This window comes from Protomyctophum parallelum, assembly GCF_964188405.1.
Source record: "Protomyctophum parallelum genome assembly, chromosome: 6".
Classification (NCBI taxonomy): domain Eukaryota; kingdom Metazoa; phylum Chordata; class Actinopteri; order Myctophiformes; family Myctophidae; genus Protomyctophum; species Protomyctophum parallelum.
In genome coordinates this window covers 38,553,535-38,575,652 of record NC_139701.1, presented here as the reverse complement: position 1 = coordinate 38,575,652, position 22,118 = coordinate 38,553,535, and the positions used below count along the sequence as shown (strand labels likewise).

General features: G+C 40.7%; 2 protein-coding genes across 6 annotated transcripts in view; both read left to right on the top strand.

Annotated features, from left to right (window-relative positions):
* Positions 1-10,318, top strand: part of ddr2a (discoidin domain receptor tyrosine kinase 2a) — a 49,443-nt gene extending 39,125 nt beyond the window's left edge. Inside the window, exons 8-17 of one of the 4 annotated variants that reach the window (XM_083766937.1) lie at positions 162-405; positions 1,293-1,358; positions 1,513-1,625; positions 2,051-2,219; positions 2,941-3,173; positions 3,554-3,681; positions 3,855-4,052; positions 4,505-4,739; positions 7,055-7,204; positions 7,575-10,318. In XM_083766937.1, coding sequence (XP_083623063.1) covers positions 162-405; positions 1,293-1,358; positions 1,513-1,625; positions 2,051-2,219; positions 2,941-3,173; positions 3,554-3,681; positions 3,855-4,052; positions 4,505-4,739; positions 7,055-7,204; positions 7,575-7,706 — 1,668 coding nt within the window. In that variant the 3' untranslated portion in view covers positions 7,707-10,318. Of the gene's footprint in view, positions 1-161; positions 406-1,292; positions 1,359-1,488; positions 1,626-1,999; positions 2,220-2,940; positions 3,174-3,553; positions 3,682-3,854; positions 4,053-4,504; positions 4,740-7,054; positions 7,205-7,574 lie in introns of all 4 variants that reach the window. The other 3 variants (XM_083766935.1, XM_083766936.1, XM_083766934.1) reach the window with 3 other exon arrangements.
* Positions 10,319-10,612: 294 nt separating this feature from the next.
* On the top strand, positions 10,613-21,748 carry LOC310860632 (3-keto-steroid reductase/17-beta-hydroxysteroid dehydrogenase 7-like). 2 transcript variants are annotated; one of them, XM_083767676.1, is made up of 9 exons: positions 10,613-10,725; positions 11,627-11,830; positions 13,809-13,901; positions 14,898-15,012; positions 15,903-16,097; positions 16,566-16,679; positions 16,830-16,886; positions 20,409-20,507; positions 21,382-21,748. In XM_083767676.1, the coding sequence occupies exons 1-9, from the start codon at positions 10,691-10,693 to the stop codon at positions 21,499-21,501; spliced, it is 1,032 nt and encodes a 343-aa protein (XP_083623802.1). In that variant the 5' UTR covers positions 10,613-10,690; the 3' UTR covers positions 21,502-21,748. The 2 variants fall into 2 exon arrangements, with proteins under 2 accessions (XP_083623802.1, XP_083623803.1); XM_083767677.1 differs by having other exon boundaries at positions 20,409-20,502; positions 21,382-21,497.
* Positions 21,749-22,118: the final 370 nt, after the last annotated feature.

Here is a 22,118-nt window from a genome sequence, read left to right as displayed (position 1 = left end):
AGTAAAAATATGGATATAAGAGGCCTCTCCCCAACAGCAATGATATATATCACATGATCCAGCATTAGGACTATAGACTTTCCATCCAGCCATACACTCTTTCTGTCGCTCCATTTCTGGGCCCGATGATAACATAAAACTCTCCATTCATATGCCCCCAGGTCCACTGTAACAACATGTTCAAGCGGCACGTCAAGGTCTTCAGACAGGTCGTTTGTTACTTCCGCTCCGAGCCTCCTGACTGGGAGGCCACGCCCCTTTCCTTCAGCCCCGTGGTGGACGAAAAGAACCCGAGCGCCAGATTCGTCACCGTCAACCTGGCCAATCACATGGCCAGCGCCGTCAAGTGCCAGTTCTACTTTGCCGATGCCTGGATGCTGTTCAGTGAGATCACCTTCCAGTCAGGTACACAGACAGTGGTGGGAAAAGTCACATTCTTGAGTACTTTAAAAGTACTTTAAAAAGTATCAATACTGCAATGTAGAAAAACAGTAAAAGTCTGGAATTCAAAATTGACTTGAATAAAATTACAAATGTAACCAAAAGTAGAAAGTACTCATTATACAGAACGTCTCATTTCACAGGTTTTAAAATGTATAAAAATAGCATATCTGCAAGCTCACGACACGTCGCTTGGCTACTTTCAAATTGCCAAAGTACATATACAGTAGGTCTGAAGTGGTTTTGTAGTACAACGTATCTAGTAACTAAAGTTTTCAAATAATTGTAGTGGAGTAAAAGGTATGTACAATATTTGCCTCTGAGGTGTTAGTGGAGTAGAAGTAAAAGTACTGAACATCTGAAATAGATTTGGCTGATGCTCAGTGACCCTCAGTGCGGCCATAGAGTCCGGTTTCCAGCTGAAGGACATTGAAAGGACATGTGGCTGCTGATACCTCATATGGGTACTAAACCGTTTCCATTTCACTTACACAACACTTTCTAAATATCTGGCCCCATGTTTGTGAGGCTCACACAATACACAAAGTTTTAGTTGTATGTATGTAACCTTCTTGAGTATTAAGACTGAGCCACTTCAAAATGCAATATTCATGTATCTGAAACAACACTAAAATACCATCTCTGTCGCTTGGAAAACTCATATGTCCAAAACTGTTACTTTTCAGGATTCCAATACAAAAGTAGCGAAAGTAGCAGATATACAAGCTCAAAACGTGGCGCTGTAGTATGAGGGCGTTCATTTATGTAGAAAACACAAAAGGTTTACATATGGAGATAAGAGGTTTCTGCCCGACAGCAATGATCAAGACCTCTGTCCTTTCTCCTCTCAGATACAGCCATGTACAATACAACCCTGGCTCCCCCGAAGACCGGCCCTCCAACAAGCACACAACCAGGTCAGTAACTCTATTCAAACAAGCCCAGTACCAGTCACACACGCAGTCACAAATACATATGAACTATCAAATCCTGAGTGTTCATTTAACTCTCTCAATCAAAGGGCATCTTTGCTTATCCCCTCCCCAGGGGATGACCCCACCCACAAAGTAGATGACAGCAACACCCGAATTCTGATCGGCTGTTTGGTGGCCATCATCTTCATCCTCGTGGCCATCATTGTCATCATCTTGTGGAGGCAAGTGTGGCAGAAGATGTTGGAGAAGGTAAGATAATAAACCGTTTTAAAATGATGTACAGTAGCAGTCATGTTTCAATGAACCTCTGATGTGTCTCGGCCTGGTGCACTTACACCATTGTAACACCAACAATGCATGATCGTACTGCTATTTGATCAGCCAAGATGTATGTTAATGCCATGGGTGTGTCCTTTCTTCATGACAAAGTGTCACGTCTAGCAAAGCCATATTTTATAAGTGTTGCATCACTTGCATGCCGTAAATAGCAGATATACAAGCTTGTAGCTCTGCTATTTATTGCAAATGGCACTGGAACACAACTAAACGTCAAACTGGAGCATATCACAGCAATGCCACAGCATGTCACATGTGTTTCACCGCCCGCACGTCCTTCATTCTAGGCTTCTCGGAGGATGCTGGACGATGAACTAACTGCTAGTCTGTCACTACAGAGTGAGACATTCGCCTACACCCACAACAACCAGTCGTCTGCGGCCAGCGAGCAGGAGTCCAGCTCCACCTATGAGCGCATCTTTCCTCTGGGCCCAGACTACCAGGAGCCTTCACGCCTCATACGCAAGCTGCCCGAGTTCTCTCAGACGCCCGATGAGCCTGTTTCTGGTTAGTGTGCTTTTGTCCACAAAAGCGTGTGCTTTTGTGGACACACACATAGTCACATAACACAACTTTTTAGGATTTTCTTGTTGTTGTAAATGAATGCCCTACTTGATCATACTACAGTGTCACACAAAAGGATCAAATGTACTTTTGAGCTGCTGTCTTTGCTATTTTTTAATTTTAATCCTGAAAACTAACAGTTCTGGACATATGAGGTTTCCACCCGACTGCAACAATATGCATCTATTCTGCACACACTGCGTTTTCCACACATGCGCGTGTGCACCCACACACACACACACACACACACACCCGCGCACGCGCTTGCGTGCGCACACACACACACACACACACACACACACACACACACACACACACACACACACACACACACACACACACACACACACACACACACACACACACACAAACAGTTCACATAGCAGATACCAAAGTACAAGGTGCACATAACCATTACAGTGCAGGCGTTAAAGTGCTATGCGATAGGTCATAAAAAGTGCATGTGATTAGACATAGGCACGTGCACTTTTTATGACCTATCGCATAGCACTTTCGCATGCATGCACATTCACATGCACAGACGCACGCTCACACGCACGTGCGCACACACACACACACACACACACACACACACACACACATATTCAACATCATCCCTTCTAGATTCTCATGTTACCATCACCCCTGCTGTGTTGTGTTCCAGCCTCCACCAGCACAGCAGCTTCTAAATCCACCACGACAACCGTAGGCCAAGACGGTGCCCCACACTATGCGGAGGCTGACATCGTCAACCTTCAGGGGGTCACGGGAGGCAACACGTACGCCATCCCCGCCGTCACCATGGACCTGTTGTCAGGGAAGGACGTGGCCGTGGAGGAGTTCCCCCGCAAGATGCTCACGTTCAAAGAGAAACTGGGGGAGGGACAGTTTGGAGAGGTCCGTCTTCCATGTTTTCATGTAGCACTTTGTAGGGCTGCCATCCATTATCTTCTTATCCATTGTACTATCGATTACTTTTTCCATTCATAAAATAACGAAGAAGCAGGTTTTTCTATATATTTTTTTAATTTCTTATATAGGCATAATCAACATGTATTTTATTGAGTAGTTTGATAGTCTGATTAACCACTTAACCCCTATCATACATGCATGTGCCTTTGTGGAGTGTTGTAACCCATATGCTATTTTTGCTATTCTTTTTTATAGATTATTTTATCAAATGCAATACTAACTTTTATTTTACATTCAGTACAACATTGATTGAATAAATTCTCTTCTGTCCCCTCCTCGCCCCTCTGCTCCACACCTCCCCTCAGGTGCACCTGTGTGAGGCCGAAGGCATGCAGGAGTTCATGAATAAGGAGTTTTCCTTTGATATCAGTGAGGACCAGCCAGTTCTAGTGGCTGTCAAGATGCTCCGCGCAGATGCCAACAAGAATGCAAGGTATTACTGACCCACTATGGGTCTACGAGAATGTACAGATGCAACCAAATGGACATGTAAAGGTCCACATGGTTACGTTTGTTCACTCTTACAAATACATTAACACTGGGGATTTTACTGTGTTGTTAGAACATGGAGACATAACCCCTTTTAATTGTTTGTTCTTCGTCTAGGAACGACTTCTTGAAGGAGATAAAGATCATGTCTCGTCTGAAGGACCCCAACATAATCCGTCTGCTGGCAGTGTGCATCTGCAACGACCCTCTCTGCATGATCACAGAGTACATGGAGAACGGAGACCTGAACCAGTTCCTGTCTCGCCATGAGCCTGAGGGTCAGCTGGCCCTGCTCAGCAACGCACCCACTGTCAGGTACCGGCGAGTTGGTAATGCTGTGTTCAGACCTGAATATATATATTCCGTTCGTGCAACTTATCGGGCGACTGGCTGGCTGGCTGGCTGGCTGGCTGGCTGGCTGGCTGGCTGGCTGGCTGACTGACTGACTGACTGACTGACTGACTGACTGACTGACTGACTGACTGACTGACTGACTGACTGACTGTTTTTGATGTTGAGTATGTGACTGCAACCTGCAAGGGTGTGTGTGTGTGTGTGTGTGTGTGTGTGTGTGTGTGTGTGTGTGTGTGTGTGTGTGTGTGTGTGTGTGTGTGTGTGTGTGTGTGTGTGTCTGTGTCTGTGTCTGTGTCTGTGTGTGTGTGTGTGTGTGTGTGTGTGTGTGTGTGTGTGTGTGTGTGGTGTGTGTGTGTGGTATACTGTATGTCTTGCACCTTTTCTCCATTATGTTATTTCTCATTTCTCTCCAGCTACAACAATCTGTGCTACATGATCACTCAGATAGCATCGGGGATGAAGTACCTCTCATCCCTAAATTTTGTCCATCGTGACTTGGCCACACGGAACTGCCTGGTGGGCAAAAACTACACGATAAAGATAGCGGATTTTGGCATGAGCAGGAATCTGTATAGTGGTGACTACTACCGCATTCAGGGCAGAGCTGTATTGCCCATACGCTGGATGTCATGGGAGAGCATTTTGCTGGTGAGGACATCTAGTGGACATGTGTGCAATAACTTGTCTTGCAGAGCTACACATAGGCCTACAGTAGTTTCTATTGATGCTTCTTGCAACATTTAGCCTTTTCGGTGTGATCCTACACCATATGCAAATAGGGCATATAAAGCAGTGGCGGCCATTTTCTGGTTCCATTGTTCCAGACCCCATTCATTTTTCCATAGAGATTTCCAAAGATATTTACCGGTATTTAAGACCTGAAACAAGCCATCCAGGATCCTGGTGAATCATGACCATAAAACATTTGATTCTGTCGAAACATAATAATAATAATAATAATAATAATAATAATAATAATAATAATAATAATAATAATAATAGTAGTAACTAGAACTGCACTCTGTCGAGTGCATACTTGCTTGTTGCACACTAGTAGGCCAACTAGTGCGCAAGCAGAGCGCGCAAGTACTTTCGACCGCTGTAAACTGTCAAATCTCAGTATCTCTGTGAAGGAACGTTTGAAATGTATAATTATTAGGTGTAACTATTTGCTACCTACCTACTTTATGCATATAAACCTATATAACCTAGTATTATTAAGTATGGTTCAAGTTTCTATCTATATAAGAAATACAATTTTATCGATGTAGATATATTCTGGATCCCTTTTTAGTTTTTTAAAGAAAAATAAATCATTGATATGTGATGAAAAAAAGGTATATAAACTGAATTAAAATATGTTATACAGTATATGTATTTTACTGATTATGTATATAGTATACGTATGACTAGCTCTAAATGATGACGTAAGACATACGTATACATATACATATACTATATAGAGTATGTAGTTGTAAGTTGATTAGCGGTATACTGTGGTTACTTTGCGCCAAAAACCGTGCCAGCCAACCCGCCATTTGATGCGTATGCAAATAAAACAGCGGATTTGTGCCTGGTTTGCTGGGACCAGATTACATAAATGACCATATTTCTTAAGTCATCATTGAGAGCTAGTCATACATATACACACCACGTACTCTGGTCCCAGCAGATCAGGCACAATTTGCTATTTTATTTTACTGATTATGTATATAGTATACGTATGACTAACTCTAAATGATGACGTAAGACATACGTATACATATACATATACATATACTATATAGAGTATGTAGTTGTAAGTTGATTAGCGGTATACTGTGGTTACTTTGCGCCAAAAACTGTGACAGCCAACCCGCCATTTGATGCGTATGCAAATAAAACAGCAGATTTGTGCCTGGTTTGCTGGGACCAGATTACACAAATGACCATATTTCTTACGTCATCATTGAGAGCTAGTCATACATATACACACCACGTACTCTGGTCCCAGCAGATCAGGCACAATTTGCTATTTTATTTTACTGATTATGTATATAGTATACGTATGACTAGCTCTAAATGATGACGTAAGACATATGGTCATTTATGTAATCTGGTCCCAGCAAACCAGGCACGGATTTGCTGTTTTTTTTGCATACACATCAAATGGCGGGTTGGCTGTCACGGTGAACGAGGACCGGGCGAAATTATTACTTGCGCGCTCTGCTTGCGCAAGTAACAAGTAATAATAAGGGTAATAATAATAATAATATGTCAAAGGCTTTATTTCATAAATGAAATAGCCTTTGTTTTTGCAGTTTTCAATTTTTGTTTTTCACAGAATGAAAGGTTTCATGGTCATGATTCACCAGGATCCTGGATGGCTTGATTCTAGGCTTAAAATAATAAAATTATACTATTGGAAATCCCCGGACCACCAGTGGTCCTTGAGAGGATTCCAGGTGGTCCCCAGCTAAATGATGGAGAGTTGGTAACCAAATGAACCCTTATAGATCCTTATAGAGCGAAAAAATGAAACCAAATGGACCTGTAACTTACATTATTGTTAAACATCTGAATTACTTCATTTACAAGAAGTCTACACAATTAGAAAATGTATACAGCATAGAATTGTGGACAAAAACAAAGCTCTTTAGTTTTGGGTCTGAGGGACTAAAATTCTGAATAAATAATGAGCCCTGGTATCAAAATATTTGAAAACAACTGCCCTATAGCCTAACAAATACTGAAAATAAATGACACACATTGACTTAAGTGATACATGCTTGCATTTAGATCTTGTCTTCTTCAAAATGATTTGACTGTACATGCAGATAATGTTTTTTAGGATTTATTTTTTACAAAAATAATCTTAAATATATAGTAACTTGATTCAGTTACATTATCTGCCAATAGTTTGATGGACTTCTTAAGCTGTTTTTTTTGTACCTCCCTTACTAACACAGTGTTTTCCCTTTCAGGGTAAATTCACCACGGCTAGTGACGTGTGGGCATTTGGGGTGACCCTGTGGGAGATGCTGACCTTCTGCAAGGAGCAGCCATACTCCCAGCTCACAGATGAGCAGGTGATAGAAAACACAGGGGAGTTTTTCAGGGACCAGAAAAGACAGGTACGCGTGACACATCAATGATCAACATGTCCATGTAGCGTATACTTGCGATTTACAAATCAGACATTTTAGCAGACACTTTTATGCAGTGCAACATCAAAGTGCAATAGTACATGCATGGCTCGAACCCCAGTCAACAAACGACAAGGCAAATGTCACGTAAGTAGATTGCAATGAAAAACAACATAGTGCTTTGAAGTAATACCAGGATACCAAGTAAACATCAAACCTAGCATCTGTCTAAACAAACAGTATGTCTAGGGCTAGGCTATCTAAATAACATAATAAGCGTTTTATGCTCAGAAGTGTCACTACGATCACCATACAAACGCATCACGGTGGTTGACCCACATTTCTCTGTGTGCTACAGATCTACCTTCCTCAGCCAGTGCTGTGTCCAGACTCGCTGTACAAGATCATGCTGAGCTGCTGGAGGAGGAATACCAAGGAGAGGCCCTCCTTCCAGGAAATACACAGAGCCCTCCTGGAGAGCCAGCCTTAAGCTGAGGCTCATGTACAGTCATGTACAGTGATGTACAGGACAGCCTTTCCCAGTCCTCTTAACTCTCCAACTAATGGTGCATGAAGTAGGTTTAGACGGCGCTTCTACACTGTAATCTCAAAGAGTAATAACCCGTTTGCTCCTGCGACCCAAATTATCCATTTTGGTTCCATTGGTACATTCTCAGAGTTACATTAACACTGGGGTCCATTTGGTTCCATGCATGTGTTACAGTCTCACAGTTAAATCAACACTCTGGATTTTACAGTGTAAATGCAATCCAGGGTTAAGCTATCATGGTTCAATACTAAACAGGCTGGGATCCAGCACTGTGGGGCTCTGAGCTGCCATTTGGAAACACTGTTTGAGCACTCAAGGAGCCATGGACTCACACACCACAATGATATGATGGACAGGAACTTTGGTGTGTGAGCTCGGTTAACACAGTCACATTGGATAATCATAAGAGGATTCAATTATGCAAAACAAAACACATTTTGTATCACACTCACGCACACGCACACGCACGCTACAAACTACAGGTACACACACACACACACACACACACACACACACACACACACACACACACACACACACACACACACACACACACACACACACTACAAACTACAGGTACGACCTGTAGGTCAAGATTTTGACCTTTGGTTATCTTGTGTCCTGATTAAGCCAAAGTGAAATGTAGCAATCGACATTTGGCACTTTTAAAAAACAAACAAATATATTAGGTTATTTTATTTCATTTTGTTAATGAATTAAAAGTTCCCACGTTAAAATGTTTCATGGATTGATAAATAATGATCTTATGCAATTTTGAGGAATTGAAGAACTTTCTTGTGTTTTCTTTTCGAAGACTGAATGTACAAGGCATAAAAGGGAGTGCAGCAAAAATCCCATCACTGTTATTTTAACCACTTGAACCCTGGAATCACTATTCTGGGGGGAACGTTTGTCTTGATCGGCTATTTTCGGGAAAGAGATTTGGTGTAGAGCGGACAAAGAGATTTGGTGTAGAGCGGACAAAGAGATTTGGTGTAGAGCGGACAAAGAGATTTGGTGTAGAGCGGACAAAATAGCGGATCAAGTACAGAGCCGACCCCAGTCATCTAAGCACCCAAGTATTAGAGGGTTTAAGTGGTTAAACACGTTTTTCATCTCAGTCTCTCAGACAATCACCAAGCTAGTTGAGTTTTTATGGATATCATGTAACTCCTATAATTGTAATGTAATTCCTATCTAATCTCCCCTCTACCATTTTTCTGACAGTGGTATTTGACCATCAGTGTATATGACTGTGTATTTTCAATAGATATTTGTAGATTGAAAAAATATCAATATTTTGTATTATTTATATGTCCATATTTGTGCCGTTTTGTTGATAATGTTTGTGTATTAGTATGTTCTTAAAGATTGTGATTCTCATCTTCCACTCAATGCATTGTCAAACATTGCAGACTTTATAGGTTATTTCTTCAATTTATTTTCTTTTTTCTTTAAAAAAACAATCAAACTGCTTTACACAAGTGCCCTTTTCTTCTACGTCCAAAAGTCAGCCGAATGCTAAATAATGTCAGCAGCGTGCTATTTTGATACGTGATGAGAAATTCTCTTGCAAAAGTCCAAGAATACAGGCTGTTAGCTGTGTGCTGAGAGGGATCTGTTTCTGTACGTGTCTTTGTAAAGATGTAACAAAGTGTGTTGTGGGTGTGTAGAGCAAGTTATCACAAAACGACGTATTTGTCCCTTTTGAAAAGGATACAAAAATGTGTTGGGGATTTTGTTTTACTGGAATACTGGTTAAGCATATGTATTGCATACAATAATGACAGCTTACTGGCATAGATGGTAGTAAATTATGATGTATATTGATCTAAAACAAGAAACCATTCACCTTAAGGTTCCAGGTGCTCACGTCCAATTAAAGTATTACTATTTATTTATGAATTAATGTTGCCAATGCCAGATTCTCTCTTGGACCCTTTGAATCAATTTGACCCGAACTTGCATTATAATGTGTCTGTTTAAAAAAAAAATATATATATGGTCTAAACGAATTTAAATACACAGATTAGAACTGTTAGATCAGGTACAACAGCATTCAGAGGCCCCTGAGCTTTATGAGTCGGTGGGCATTGATCCCACTCCCTTCTCCATTTGCCTTATCTGTTATCCTGTTGCTATCTGTAGGCCTACACATGTAAGTTAAATATTACAATTGGTCTGCAATTAACTTTGTCCATTTTCAATCACAGTTCAGTCTATAGAAATGAGACATGAAAAGGTTTCATTCAGACAAAGGAACCTGTTTATTAGTCTGGCTACCTGTTTATAGCATTTCACAGCATCTCAGTGTGTGTGTGAACGTTATAAATTAATTGATGGCAGATGTATATTTGTAATAAATAAAATAAAAACAGAAAAAATAAACATTGAATCCTATCGTTTTCATGATTTGTAGGCCTACTCAAATGTTTGTTTTGCAATGAGCTAGATGAATGTTTGTTGTTAGGCTATATAAAAGAACAAGTTACATTGTTTCTAATTATATGTATGATGGACAAAATGAAAACAATAAAATCTGTAATAGTCCTTGTTCTATCCCCTCGTCATATCTTAATCTTATATACCACTGAGTACCAGGTATGTCAGTGACAGTTTTCATTTCACATACGCCTCCTATGTTGAGAACCACTGTATTCATTTTTTTTTCTTTTTTTTTTTACTGTATTCAGTCTTTCTACTGACTGTACAGTGTGTGATATGAGGTGACTCCTTTCATTGGCTAACTGCTGCCGTTGGCCCGTCGCATCCAATTACAACTCGGAGGCGGGGTTTAGAACATGACTCCACAGGAAAGGGTGATTTTTCTGTAGGACAGGAGAAAACTTCAAAGCACCTGTTTTGTTAGCGTAAATTAATTCAGTTTTATATATTATATACATACACACTTTCGGCCATAAACGATGAATAAAGTGGTTTTGGTCACGGGAGCAAACAGGTAATTACTCATTATTGTTATAAATCATATTGATTTAATACCGAGCTTGCTTCCCTTGCAGTAGCTCGGATTCCATGGGCGCGCATTATGAATCATTCTGAAATCAACTGTATTTGTCACATCACATGTTTACTACTAACACAGGTTTAAAGAACTGTGCGGAATTCGTTTCTGTGCAATAATCGTTCCGTCGTTTTGTTTTCATGAAGAGAAAAAAAAAGAGGGCGGGGGGACAGTGAGAGCAAGGATAAAAGAAATCAAACAGAAAAGAGGATCATGTCAAGGATAGGCACAATCTAAGATTTACCGGTATACACATAGCATAATCCAGCACGAGCTGGTTCAGTATTTACATAACATGAGGTAGACACGTGGTAGCATGTCTAAACAATCCAGACTTGTATTATAGTATGTTTATATATGATGTTATTGTTTTAGCATAGTATTAGCATAGTATTATGAGTCTATTAGATTCATTGAATGTTTCGATGAATTGAGTACAAAAAGGACCCAAATGGAAACAAGCCATAGGCTTTCTTGGATAAATCCTTTTACCAGAACTATTGTATAATCCTACACTTCCCTGTGCTTGTCTATGCAAGTTAATGCAACTGTTAATAAAGTATTCAATTAATCAATCAATCAATCAAGTATATCCTTGCAGATGTCATTCGTCCAATGTAATATATTTCGTACAAATTAAGATCGTTCAGATAACATAGACCATAGATTGTTTCCAAATGGAACCACCAGCCAAACGTAAAAAGGTTAGAATTTGAATTAACAAAGATTCTTGGAAACACGAGACAATGATTCACTATAACAGCACCATACAAAGCATTACATTTGAAAACAGCAACAAACAAAAAAAATCTTCATTATGGCTTAATTTCCCCAACAGTGGTATAGGTCTGGCGCTTTGTGAACGCCTCCTCACAGCAGAGCCAGCTCTACGTCTGTGTCTGGCCTGCAGGAGCCTGCATCGAGGTCAGGCCGCTCAGTCGGCCCTCCTGGCCCGTCACCCTGACGCCCATGTGGCCTTGCTGCAGCTGGACACCAGCAGCATCACCTCGGTCCTCTTAGCTGCCCATGACATCAAACGCAGGTTGGTGAGCAGAGCAGAACACAAGGCACACGGTTGTGGATAGTGGCTACTATAGCGGGCTCCAGCAGTCCAGCTGGAGCCCGCTATAGTAGCCCACCTTGGTTTCGAATTTAAGCTCAAAATCTATTATTTATTTTAACACATTAATTACCTGTTACCTCCTCCACTGAATGTTTTTTTTGCTGATTAACCACATTTTTGATTGAAACTTAGACCCCTTCCACACGGCTCGGGCTGTTAACCACACAAATTTTGTAGCCGGCATTAAAGTTTCGAGCATCCACATTGCGGTTATGTTAATTATGCATGTAGTCCAGACGAGCACAGTAGCGCTCCGGATATCTGAGAAAGCTGTAGTAGTGTAGGCTATATTAGAATAGACATGTACAGTATGTTGATGTAGCCTATATTGTAAAATATGCATTTCACACAACATGACATGAAAGACAATGGAGATGAACTCAAAGGTGAATCAATTGCTTTGTTGAGTCATTTGTACAGACATATTTCATGGCCCACGTTTATTATTATTACGTTTATTATACAGCTGTATGGGTGCAAACTGGCTATTATTAAACCGACGATAATTGTCTCCACCAGGCCGAAGGCATGGGGAGAGAGTATGTTTTGCACTCCGTCCATCCGTCTGTGTACAGCTAATCTCCGGCACCGTTAACCCGGTCGATGCCAAATTTTGCACACACACTCCCTGGATGCCAATGATGAACTTCTGCCCCAAATTTTCCAGAACGGCCTGTCACCAGGAGGCCGACTTTTGAAAAAACATTTTTTTCCCCAGATTCTGTCCAAAAAATCCCGCAATTCGTTAGACACTATCTCTATAGTAATGTGATCAAGCCGAATCTGTCGGATATTTTCATATTCCATCCTAATTGGCTAACATTGGCTTTCAAAGTTGGCAGGATTGACCCGTTTTGAACGAAAAGCCTCAAATCATGAACGCAGCGTGCAATTTTCGTGAAATCTTTCACAGACTTTCCTACTAGGTTGAGGAATATAATATATCCAACCCTTTTCACATTGGTCTGTTATAATGCCACCAACAGGTGGATTTTTGCAAAACACATTTTTGGAACAAAATGCATCAAATCATCCAATTGCCATCCAAGAGGTAAAAATAAATAGCACCCTTTTCACATTGTTTATATCTGTCTCATCTACAAGCCTTCTTTCGGAGAAGAGATTTATAGACATTATGTGCAAATATAAAATAGCTGTGATACTTATGTAAGTGGTTATGGTGAAATAAACCATTAGCACTTCATGAACAAATGTACAAATATTTAAATTTAATGTACAATATTAAAGGCTTTACAGGTGAAACAACACCATTCATTCACATACAATATACACATTAATAAATAACAATTAAGCAATTGATACCAGTTGGTGGTGGTTATGAAAGGCTCGTCATAAACCTGCATCAGTTGTTTTGGAGGTGGAAAGCCTGGTGATGTGAGGTTAGTTTGGAGGGGGCGAGGGGACTTTGGCGTCACCGTTTCAGAAAATAGGCGGCATTCGCTGTACACACAGAGACGACAAAGTAGCGTCTCCGAAGTTTGCCACTCTGGGAGCTGGTTTTAAAAAGAACCGGTTAAGTCCCCTAAAACGCCGCCTCTGTGTGGCAGAAAGGGCAGATCGGCTAAATACGGATAACGCAGAATACGTCCTCATCTAGACAGCACCTTATAGAGACTTGTTTTCTTTCTGCAACCAGTACCACACATGCATTAATCTCTTTGAACCAGCCAAAAAAGTATAAAAATAAATAGCTGATCTACAAGCAAATCTACACGTCGATCACAACGCTTTGGTGAACGTGTGAAATCAGGCTTATGTTGTCACTTTTTTGCCACCCTCTAGTTTTTAATGAAATGACGTCTCTGGTGGATATAGCTAGAATGTATTCGATTCGCAGTGTAAAATAGTCTCCAGATGTATATGTATACATTTACAGGTATAACCGGCTAGACTGCATCTACCTGAACGCGGGCATCATGCCCAACCCAACGTTTGACATGAAAGCCTTTTTCAAAGGCCTGTTCTCCAGGTACAGTGGAAATCTTTACATTCACATCTGTCCCAGAATTACTATGTTTTATAATACAGCAATATTAGGTGTTGTGTATGTTTGAACTTGCGTATTGGGTTTATTAAAAGGCATGAAGAAATTCAACATAATGGCCATGCAGACTTTTAGTTCTAGTATTTGCATTGCATTTGAAAATTGCATTTGAATTATAATTGGTGTAGGTGTAGATTTTCTTGCTATTGAGGAAGTCAATTTCTTTTATTTTGGTGGCTTCTGAAAGGACTAGTAATGGTGCCTACTGAAAATAGGTGAAAGTTTGACTTAACAAACACGTGGCAGGTGTAAGATATTACACCTTTTTCCGGGTTTTTAGACAGCTGGTGGATGGAAAAAAAGCTCCACTTCCGCGGACGACTTGCGCGGAGGAGAGCGCTTCCGGGAAGCTGGCCATCGCGCAAGTCGTCCGCGGAAGTGGAGCTTTTTTTTCATTCACCAGCTGTCTAAAAACGTCCGCAGCTCTTTTGATAGTGTGGCAGTACCCATTGCCAGTCAAATGCGCGAAATACCACAGTAGAAGAAGAGATCCTGGGCAACCAAGGAAGCTTTGAGAAGGAAAAGAAATGGTCACGTGACTGGACTGCGCCATAACACTTTCATGGACACTTTAATGGGAGTGCCCAGTCACGTGACTATTTCCTTTCCTTCTCAAAGCTTCCTTGTGGGCAACCAGGAAGTGCAGCCCAGTGAGGAGCTGTCTAACATGTGAGTAAAAGTGTGTGAAATTAAAGAAAGACCCTCGTCTTGGCACAGGTGAGTCGTGGAGAGAAGAACGTGTTCTTGGCTTACTTTGTGTTAAGTCAAACTTTCACCTATTTTCTCATGTGCCTCACCAAAAGAGTCGTAGGGTTCCAAAAAGACTAAAGATGATGGCAGAGACCATACCACTATATCATGAAAAAAAGAAAAAAGAAAAAGAAAATAATAATAAAAAATGTCTTTATTTTTTGATTGCAGCAAGGTTATCACCATGTTTGCCACTGGGGAGGGTATCCTGACACAGAAGGACAACATCACCCCTGATGGATTGCAGGAAGTGTTTGCTACCAACCTCTTTGGCCACTTCCTATTGGTGAGTTAGTTAAGTGTGAAAATATTACGTCGTATTCGTACAGTGATGTTGCTTGCTATAAATAGCAGACCAACAAGATCACACTGGGTCACATCGTGACATATTGTGAGCTTGCAGATCTGCTGTTATTGGAGAGCACCACCTTCAAACAACGTAGTATAAATTAGGCATTAATGATATGTTGAAATTTCATAGACATGTCTTATCATAGACAGCCATTTGTATCTGTTGGGAGAGATATTCCTGTTGTTTACCCTTGAAGAAATGCGGGGGATATTAGATCCATCTGTCCCCTAGCAACGAAGCTCATTAAAAATGTAACACCACGATGACTGTGAGTTGTTCTCTCCTTGCCTTAAGGGCATTGCATTGCTGATTGCTGGCTTTAGATTCCTGTTTTGTATTCTGCCTCTGGGGTGAATACTAACCTATACTCATGTTACTGATGTATTTCCCCAACAAAGATCTCCTGATTCCCTCTCGAGACTTGGCTGGAATTACTAGTCAAATCATGTTCATCTCGCTGAATTCACACTGTTCACTTGGAAGGTTTGAGCACCATTTATGGAACATGCCATCCCAATTAAGTTATTCACCATACAAATTTTAAATTGTATGATTCTGTCAATGCCACAACTTTTTTTTCCTAAGACCATTAGTCGCCAAAACCAGCGTATTTAATTCTGTTTAATGCTCATATACTACTACATTACTATAACATAAATATACTTATGTAATACATACTTATATAACATTGTGAACACACGGCTTCCTTGCATTCATTTCACTGTATGCTCAAGTAATAGTATTTTGTAACATTACAGGTGCACCATGTGCAAAGATGCATGAATGATCATCAGTTTTATACCCTGTGTTCTTCTGTGGACCAGATCAGAGAACTGGAGCCATTTCTGTGCCAGGCAGACCGGGCCTCCCAGATCATCTGGACCTCCTCTAGTAATGCTGCTCGTTCTGCGTTTAGCCTCAACGATGTTCAGCACCAAAACGGCACACAGCCTTACAGCTCCTCCAAATACGCCTCAGACCTCCTCAGCCTAGCACTCAACACACACTTCAACAAACAGGTCTGCACTAACACACCTCTGAACACTTGTTGTTAACATGGCTAAAATCACTGGTAACATTTCAGTATGCAACTTTACCAAACATACTGTTGTACAGTGACAGACACGTGTGCATGTGCGCACGCGCACACACACACACACACACACACACACACACACACACACACACACACACACACCACCCCCCTTACATTCCTTAGTTTATGGAACACACAACATATATATTCTGATGTATTGATTTTTATTTTTTGCATTGAGGACGAATTGATTTCCAGTGTATTATTATTCCATAATAATATACAAAGCTTGTCAAGAATTGCCATGTTTCATAGCATTATTCTCTAAAAATAAAGATTGTAAGCGATTATAACCGCATCCAAATTTGATGCAGTTGAATGGCTACCTTGAGGTTGATGCATGTTTTACCCCCCTAGTGTGATCTTAAAGTTGTTGTATTGTGCTTTCTAGGGCTTGTTCTCTTCAGTAGTCTGTCCAGGTTTTGTGATGACTAACCTGACTTATGGAATCCTACCCTCATTCCCAGCTTTCTTCTGGACCCTATTCATGCCTGTCTTGTGGCTGGTCAGTGTACTGTAGCTCTTGTTCTTTAGTACTTGATCTTCATTTTCATTATTAATATTTCATATTTTTTTGATTTAGTGTTGTAATAGTTCCAAATGAAGTTACAGTTATTTGATTTATTCTGCTCACATTTCTTTCACATCTCTGTAGATCCGAATGTTTACCAATACTTTCACCTTGACACCTCACAATGGAGCTCAGGCATTGGTATGTAAATTCAACTCATTTCCAGAAGAACTATTGTTGCGACCAAAGGTCGCAGTTAACTATGAAACTTTGCGTTTTTGTCACGACACCTAACCCACAATCCCGTCACTCTGTCACGACACCTAACCCACAATCCCGTCACTCTGTCACGACAGATATACTTGAGGGGTGCTTAGCTGGGGAGGAATGTGTTGAGAAAATCCTGATTGGCGACTGTAATACAGACATGCATCGTAAGGAAGCACCTGTGTTTAAGTCATTTAGTCGGTTCTGTGATCTGCATAGTGTCAGTCAGTGTCAGTGTGTGATTCTACTCATACTGTCATTGATCTCATTCTGACCTCGGACAAATCCAGAATCTCCAAGAAAAGGGTTATTGTATGTGGGCTTAGTGATCATTTTATGATTTTCTGTACCGCAAAAAACTAAAACTAAAGTTTGACTGTCACAAAACAGTCATATCTAGGGACCTCAAAACCTACTCTAGCGAGGCCTTTAACCTAGAACTGGAGAGTCTGGATTGGTCCGATGAGCTCAGAAGCTCACTAGTCGAACAAGCATGGCTTGGCTTTAAAACCAAATTTACATCTGTACTAAACAACATGGCTCCTCTGAGAACCATCAGGGTCAAAACCCGCTCGGAGCCATGGATGAATTCGGACATACTGACTGCAATGAAAGCCAGAGACAACAAATGCTCTGAACTTCTTAAATGCAAGTCCAAGCTAGCCAAGCGCTTCGACAGTGATCTCCAAACCATACTGGGCATCCTAAAAACCCAATGTAACAAGCTAAGAAACGGTGTAATTGCCATGACCAAATCAGCCAAAAGTAACTTTATCAATGATAAAGCCGAGGAAAACAAAAACAATCCTCGGGAGCTCTGGAAGCTACTAAACAACCAACTAGGCTGTGGTCAGAAACTAAAAAGCAGGTTTACTAACATAAACATCAAATTGAATAACACCCTCATCACTGACAAGCTTGATGTAGCCAACCACATCTTCTTTACAAACATTGCAACAATGCTGGTTAACAAACTGCCCTCCCACTCTGGGCGTTTTGGTGTAGAGCACATCAAAGCCTTATACAAAAACCTAGGTGTTTGTAAAGATGATTTTAAAATGGCAATGGTAACAACTGAGGAGGTACTTAAAAAACTGAGTGCCCTCCAACCCCACAAGGCCACTGGCCATGACAATATTCCCTCCAAATTTCTCAGAGACTCAGCCATTTCCATAGCTCCAGTCATCACCCACATAGTAAACCTCTCCATCAAACAGGGACAGGTCCCCCAAGATTTTAAACTGGCCAAAGTAACCCCCCCTGTACAAAAAAGGGAGTAAATTAGAACCCGGCAACTACCGCTCTATTTCTATTCTAAGCTCCATCTCGAAAGTGATGGAAAAAATAGTCTACGAACAGGTTGAAAAGTATCTTGCCACTAATAAATTGATGTACGAGTTCCAATCTGGTTTCAGAGCATCCCACTCAACTGACACATGCCTCCTCTATTTGAGCGAACACATCAAACACGAGGTGGATGCTGGAAAATACTGCGGCATGGTCAAGCTGGACCTACAACAGGCTTTTGACACCGTGAACCACTCCATACTGGTTAACAAGCTTAAAGCTATTGGTTTTGATAGCACATCAGTTAGCTGGATACAATCCTACCTGGAGGGGAGAGAACAGATGGTGGAGGTGAACGGAACACTGTCCCCCCCCCTCCCAGTGAGCTGTGTCGTCCCACAAGGAAGCATACTAGGGCCTTTACTGTTCCTAATATATGTTAACGACATGACATCAGCTTGTGACTGCAACTTGTTCCTGTTCGCAGATGACTCAGCACTGCTGGTCTCGGACAGGAACAAACTGCAGGTTGAAAAGACCCTCAGCTTTGAACTCGGTAGAATCTGCACCTGGCTCGCTGATAACAAACTATCCTTACACCTGGGGAAAACTGAATCCATTCTCTTCGGATCAAATAGTAATCTCAGCAAAACGAAAAGATGAAATTACCTACCTAGGTTCCATCCTGGAGGCCAATCTTTCTGGTGATAAAATGGCCACCAACGTAATCAAAAAATTCAATCAAAGAACAAGATTCCTTTACAGGATCCTCACTGGTCAACAAAAACACCTTGAAGACCTTAACAGGAGCCCTCGTACAAGGTTTCTTTGACTATGCATGCACCTCTTGGTATCACAGCACCTCAAAGGCCCTTAAAACAAGTCTCCAGACCTCCCAAAACAAACTGGTCAGGCTCCTACTTGGCCTCACCCCCGAACCCACCTCACCCCTGCCTACTTTGACAGGCTGGGATGGCTTAGGGTCGACGACAGAGTACAGCATCTTGCAATGGGTCTGGTCCACAAGATTCCTGTCTAGATACTTCCTTAATGTAAACAAAGTCCACACCAACAACACCAGAGGGAGTGTAACAAAACATGTACAACCCATATTCGGCACAAACAAGGGACTAAATTATTTTCGCTCCTATGCCACCAAAATGTGGAACGCCCTACCAACAGCCATTAAGACATGTGAATCCCTTGACTCCTTCAAAACCGCTCTCAAAGGGCACCTACGGACGGCTGCAATTCGAAACTGGCCCCTGTAAAATCTGAAATAGTATACAACAATGCAATGACTGAAAAATAAGAGATTAACAGTACTTAATCAATAAGTCAAACTAGGGACAAAAGACACAAAAAAGGACACATGGTTGAGATCAATGACCATCAGAAGGATGCACCATAGCCACCAGATATCTTGATCATCAATTTGTTTAAGGAATGCCAGGAATGGAATGGAGCCCTTGTCTCATCAGATCAACCAAATATTGCCATCTGGCTGAATATCACTTTCCCATTGTCTGGAGAAACTATTGCATATATCTCTCCAGAAATTGGGTTATTATTAGACACTGCCAGAATAAATGGGACAGAGAACCCTCTGCAATGCCACATCTATCACATATTGGGGAGACTGATTGGTAAATTTTACTAGGTTTAGATTTGGCGTAATGCAATCTGTGAAATACTTGAATCAACCTATATCTAGAATTGACAGTTCATCTAATATTGAAATTACCAGGTCCTCAGGCCACGCATCTCTGAGATTACCAGTCAAAAGCAGCAACAAAATGGGAATCTATAAGTTTAGACTTTGGATGTGAGAGGATTATGTCATAGGGTTTTACTGTAAATGTTCACTCACAAAGTGCCTAATTTGAAGGTACCTCAGGCAAAAACATTGCCTGAGGCAGATGGTATTTATTGAACAAAAGAGGCCAGTTTCTTGTCTATTTATAGATCTCCAATACAATCCCATCCTCCTCCAATCCGAAAATACGCCATCCATCATGCTTGTTTTGAATAATTGATTATGTGCTATAAGAGGTGTATACAGAAACATTTGGCAGACCAAAACACCTTCTAATCTGATTCAGAATCTTCAGGGAGAAAATAAAGGAGAATCAAAATAATTTATGAATGCCCTTGTCTTTTGTACTGTAGTTCTGGCTGTTTAAGCAGAAGCCAGAGTCACTGGACCCTCATGCAAAGTACCACAGCTTAACGTCTGGTCTAGGAAATAACTACACGCAGCCATGTAAGGTACAGGTACATCCTTTTTACTACACCATTAATTGTCATAACAAATATTGCGATCAACGATTTTATTATATTTTTGGCATTGAACATTGGAACATGTGAATACAATTTATGTTTGCCCTTTAGGATGTGTAAACAAATATTGCACATGACAAATAACTTAAATAAGAAATGACATTATTTCTACAATTTAAAAAAATAAAAGTAGGCTATAAAAGTAGTGTCCACACCTTGTGAGCTTGTAGATCTGCTATTTCCGCTATTTGGGGAAAATGTATGAGCATATTTCCACATATGCTACGATTATACAAAAATAATTGCGATGATCTCAAATAATTGGTGGTTACCGTAGTTAACCCATTTTGGGCGGGAACACCTTTTGGTGTTTTAAGCATTATGTTATACTTTAGCTATTTTTGAAGAATCGTGAAAATGTAGTGCAAATCTAATATTCTTTCAGAGCGTTTTTAACTGCGGCCAAATACAGATAATTCTGGGGCTCTTTGACATGAAATAGTTTGAGAACCACTGACATAGAAACATGTCATGATTTAGAAGACATTTTGTAGAATCGTTCCCAGGTCTAAATGATTGTGACAGGTACCAATCAATATGCACAAGGGTGAACCATCTCTACGTATGTTTCATTTGTTGTGTAACAACACTGAAGGTTGTTACAATATGGGTGAATGAAACCTGGATACCGGACACAGAATTATGAAATTTCATGCAATTATTATTGGTTCTGACTGACAGGTGCCATAGCTGTCTGTTTAATCTGTTTAATCAATGCCAGACACTGACACTAACTAAAGATCTCTCATGCCGAGGTGTCGGTCTCATCCCTTCTCATCTCACCGTTCTATTCCCATTGCAGATGGATATTGATGAGGATATGTCAGAGGCCTTATATGAGAAATTGCTGTCACTAGAAGACACCATGCGGAAGAAGCTTAAAGTGGAAAAGCGTATCGGAGACGGGGTGTGTTCACAATAGTCAGCATTAGCCATCAATGTGGATTAATCGCATCTATGATTGAGACCGTTTCATCATGACCTCCTCACACGGGCACCAGGACATCATATTTGCAGCTTATTTACTGTTAAACGTGAGCCAGCCCAGAATGTACAGCATCTGTTAAACGTGAGCCAGCCAAGAATGTACAGCATAGTGTTAAATTAGTATTCTAACTACTTTAGACTTTTTTTGTAATTATTTGTATATAAAATAAAATGACATCAGTTATGTGATCTTCATGTTATCTTGTCCTCGTGGTTGTGAGTTTTTCTATGTTAAAAGGAGGAAGAGAGTGAGAGAGAAAGAGAGAGAGAGAGAACCGGAATACAATAAACCAGGACAGGATAAACCAATTTCATATTCACTATAACATGCTTAGCTTGGTATAAAGCATAAACTATTTCCGGAAAGAAACACACATTTGCAGTAGCGTAAATTTCTCATTATCCAAAAAAGATGCTGTAGGCAATAAGCCTCCTCCAACTATAATATAGTGTCCTAATAATCATAATCAAATCAATCAATCCAGAGTGCACCATGACTGGTGCTTATAAGTTATGCTGCTGCTGTCCCCAATGTTACAGTAGTTTATAGTT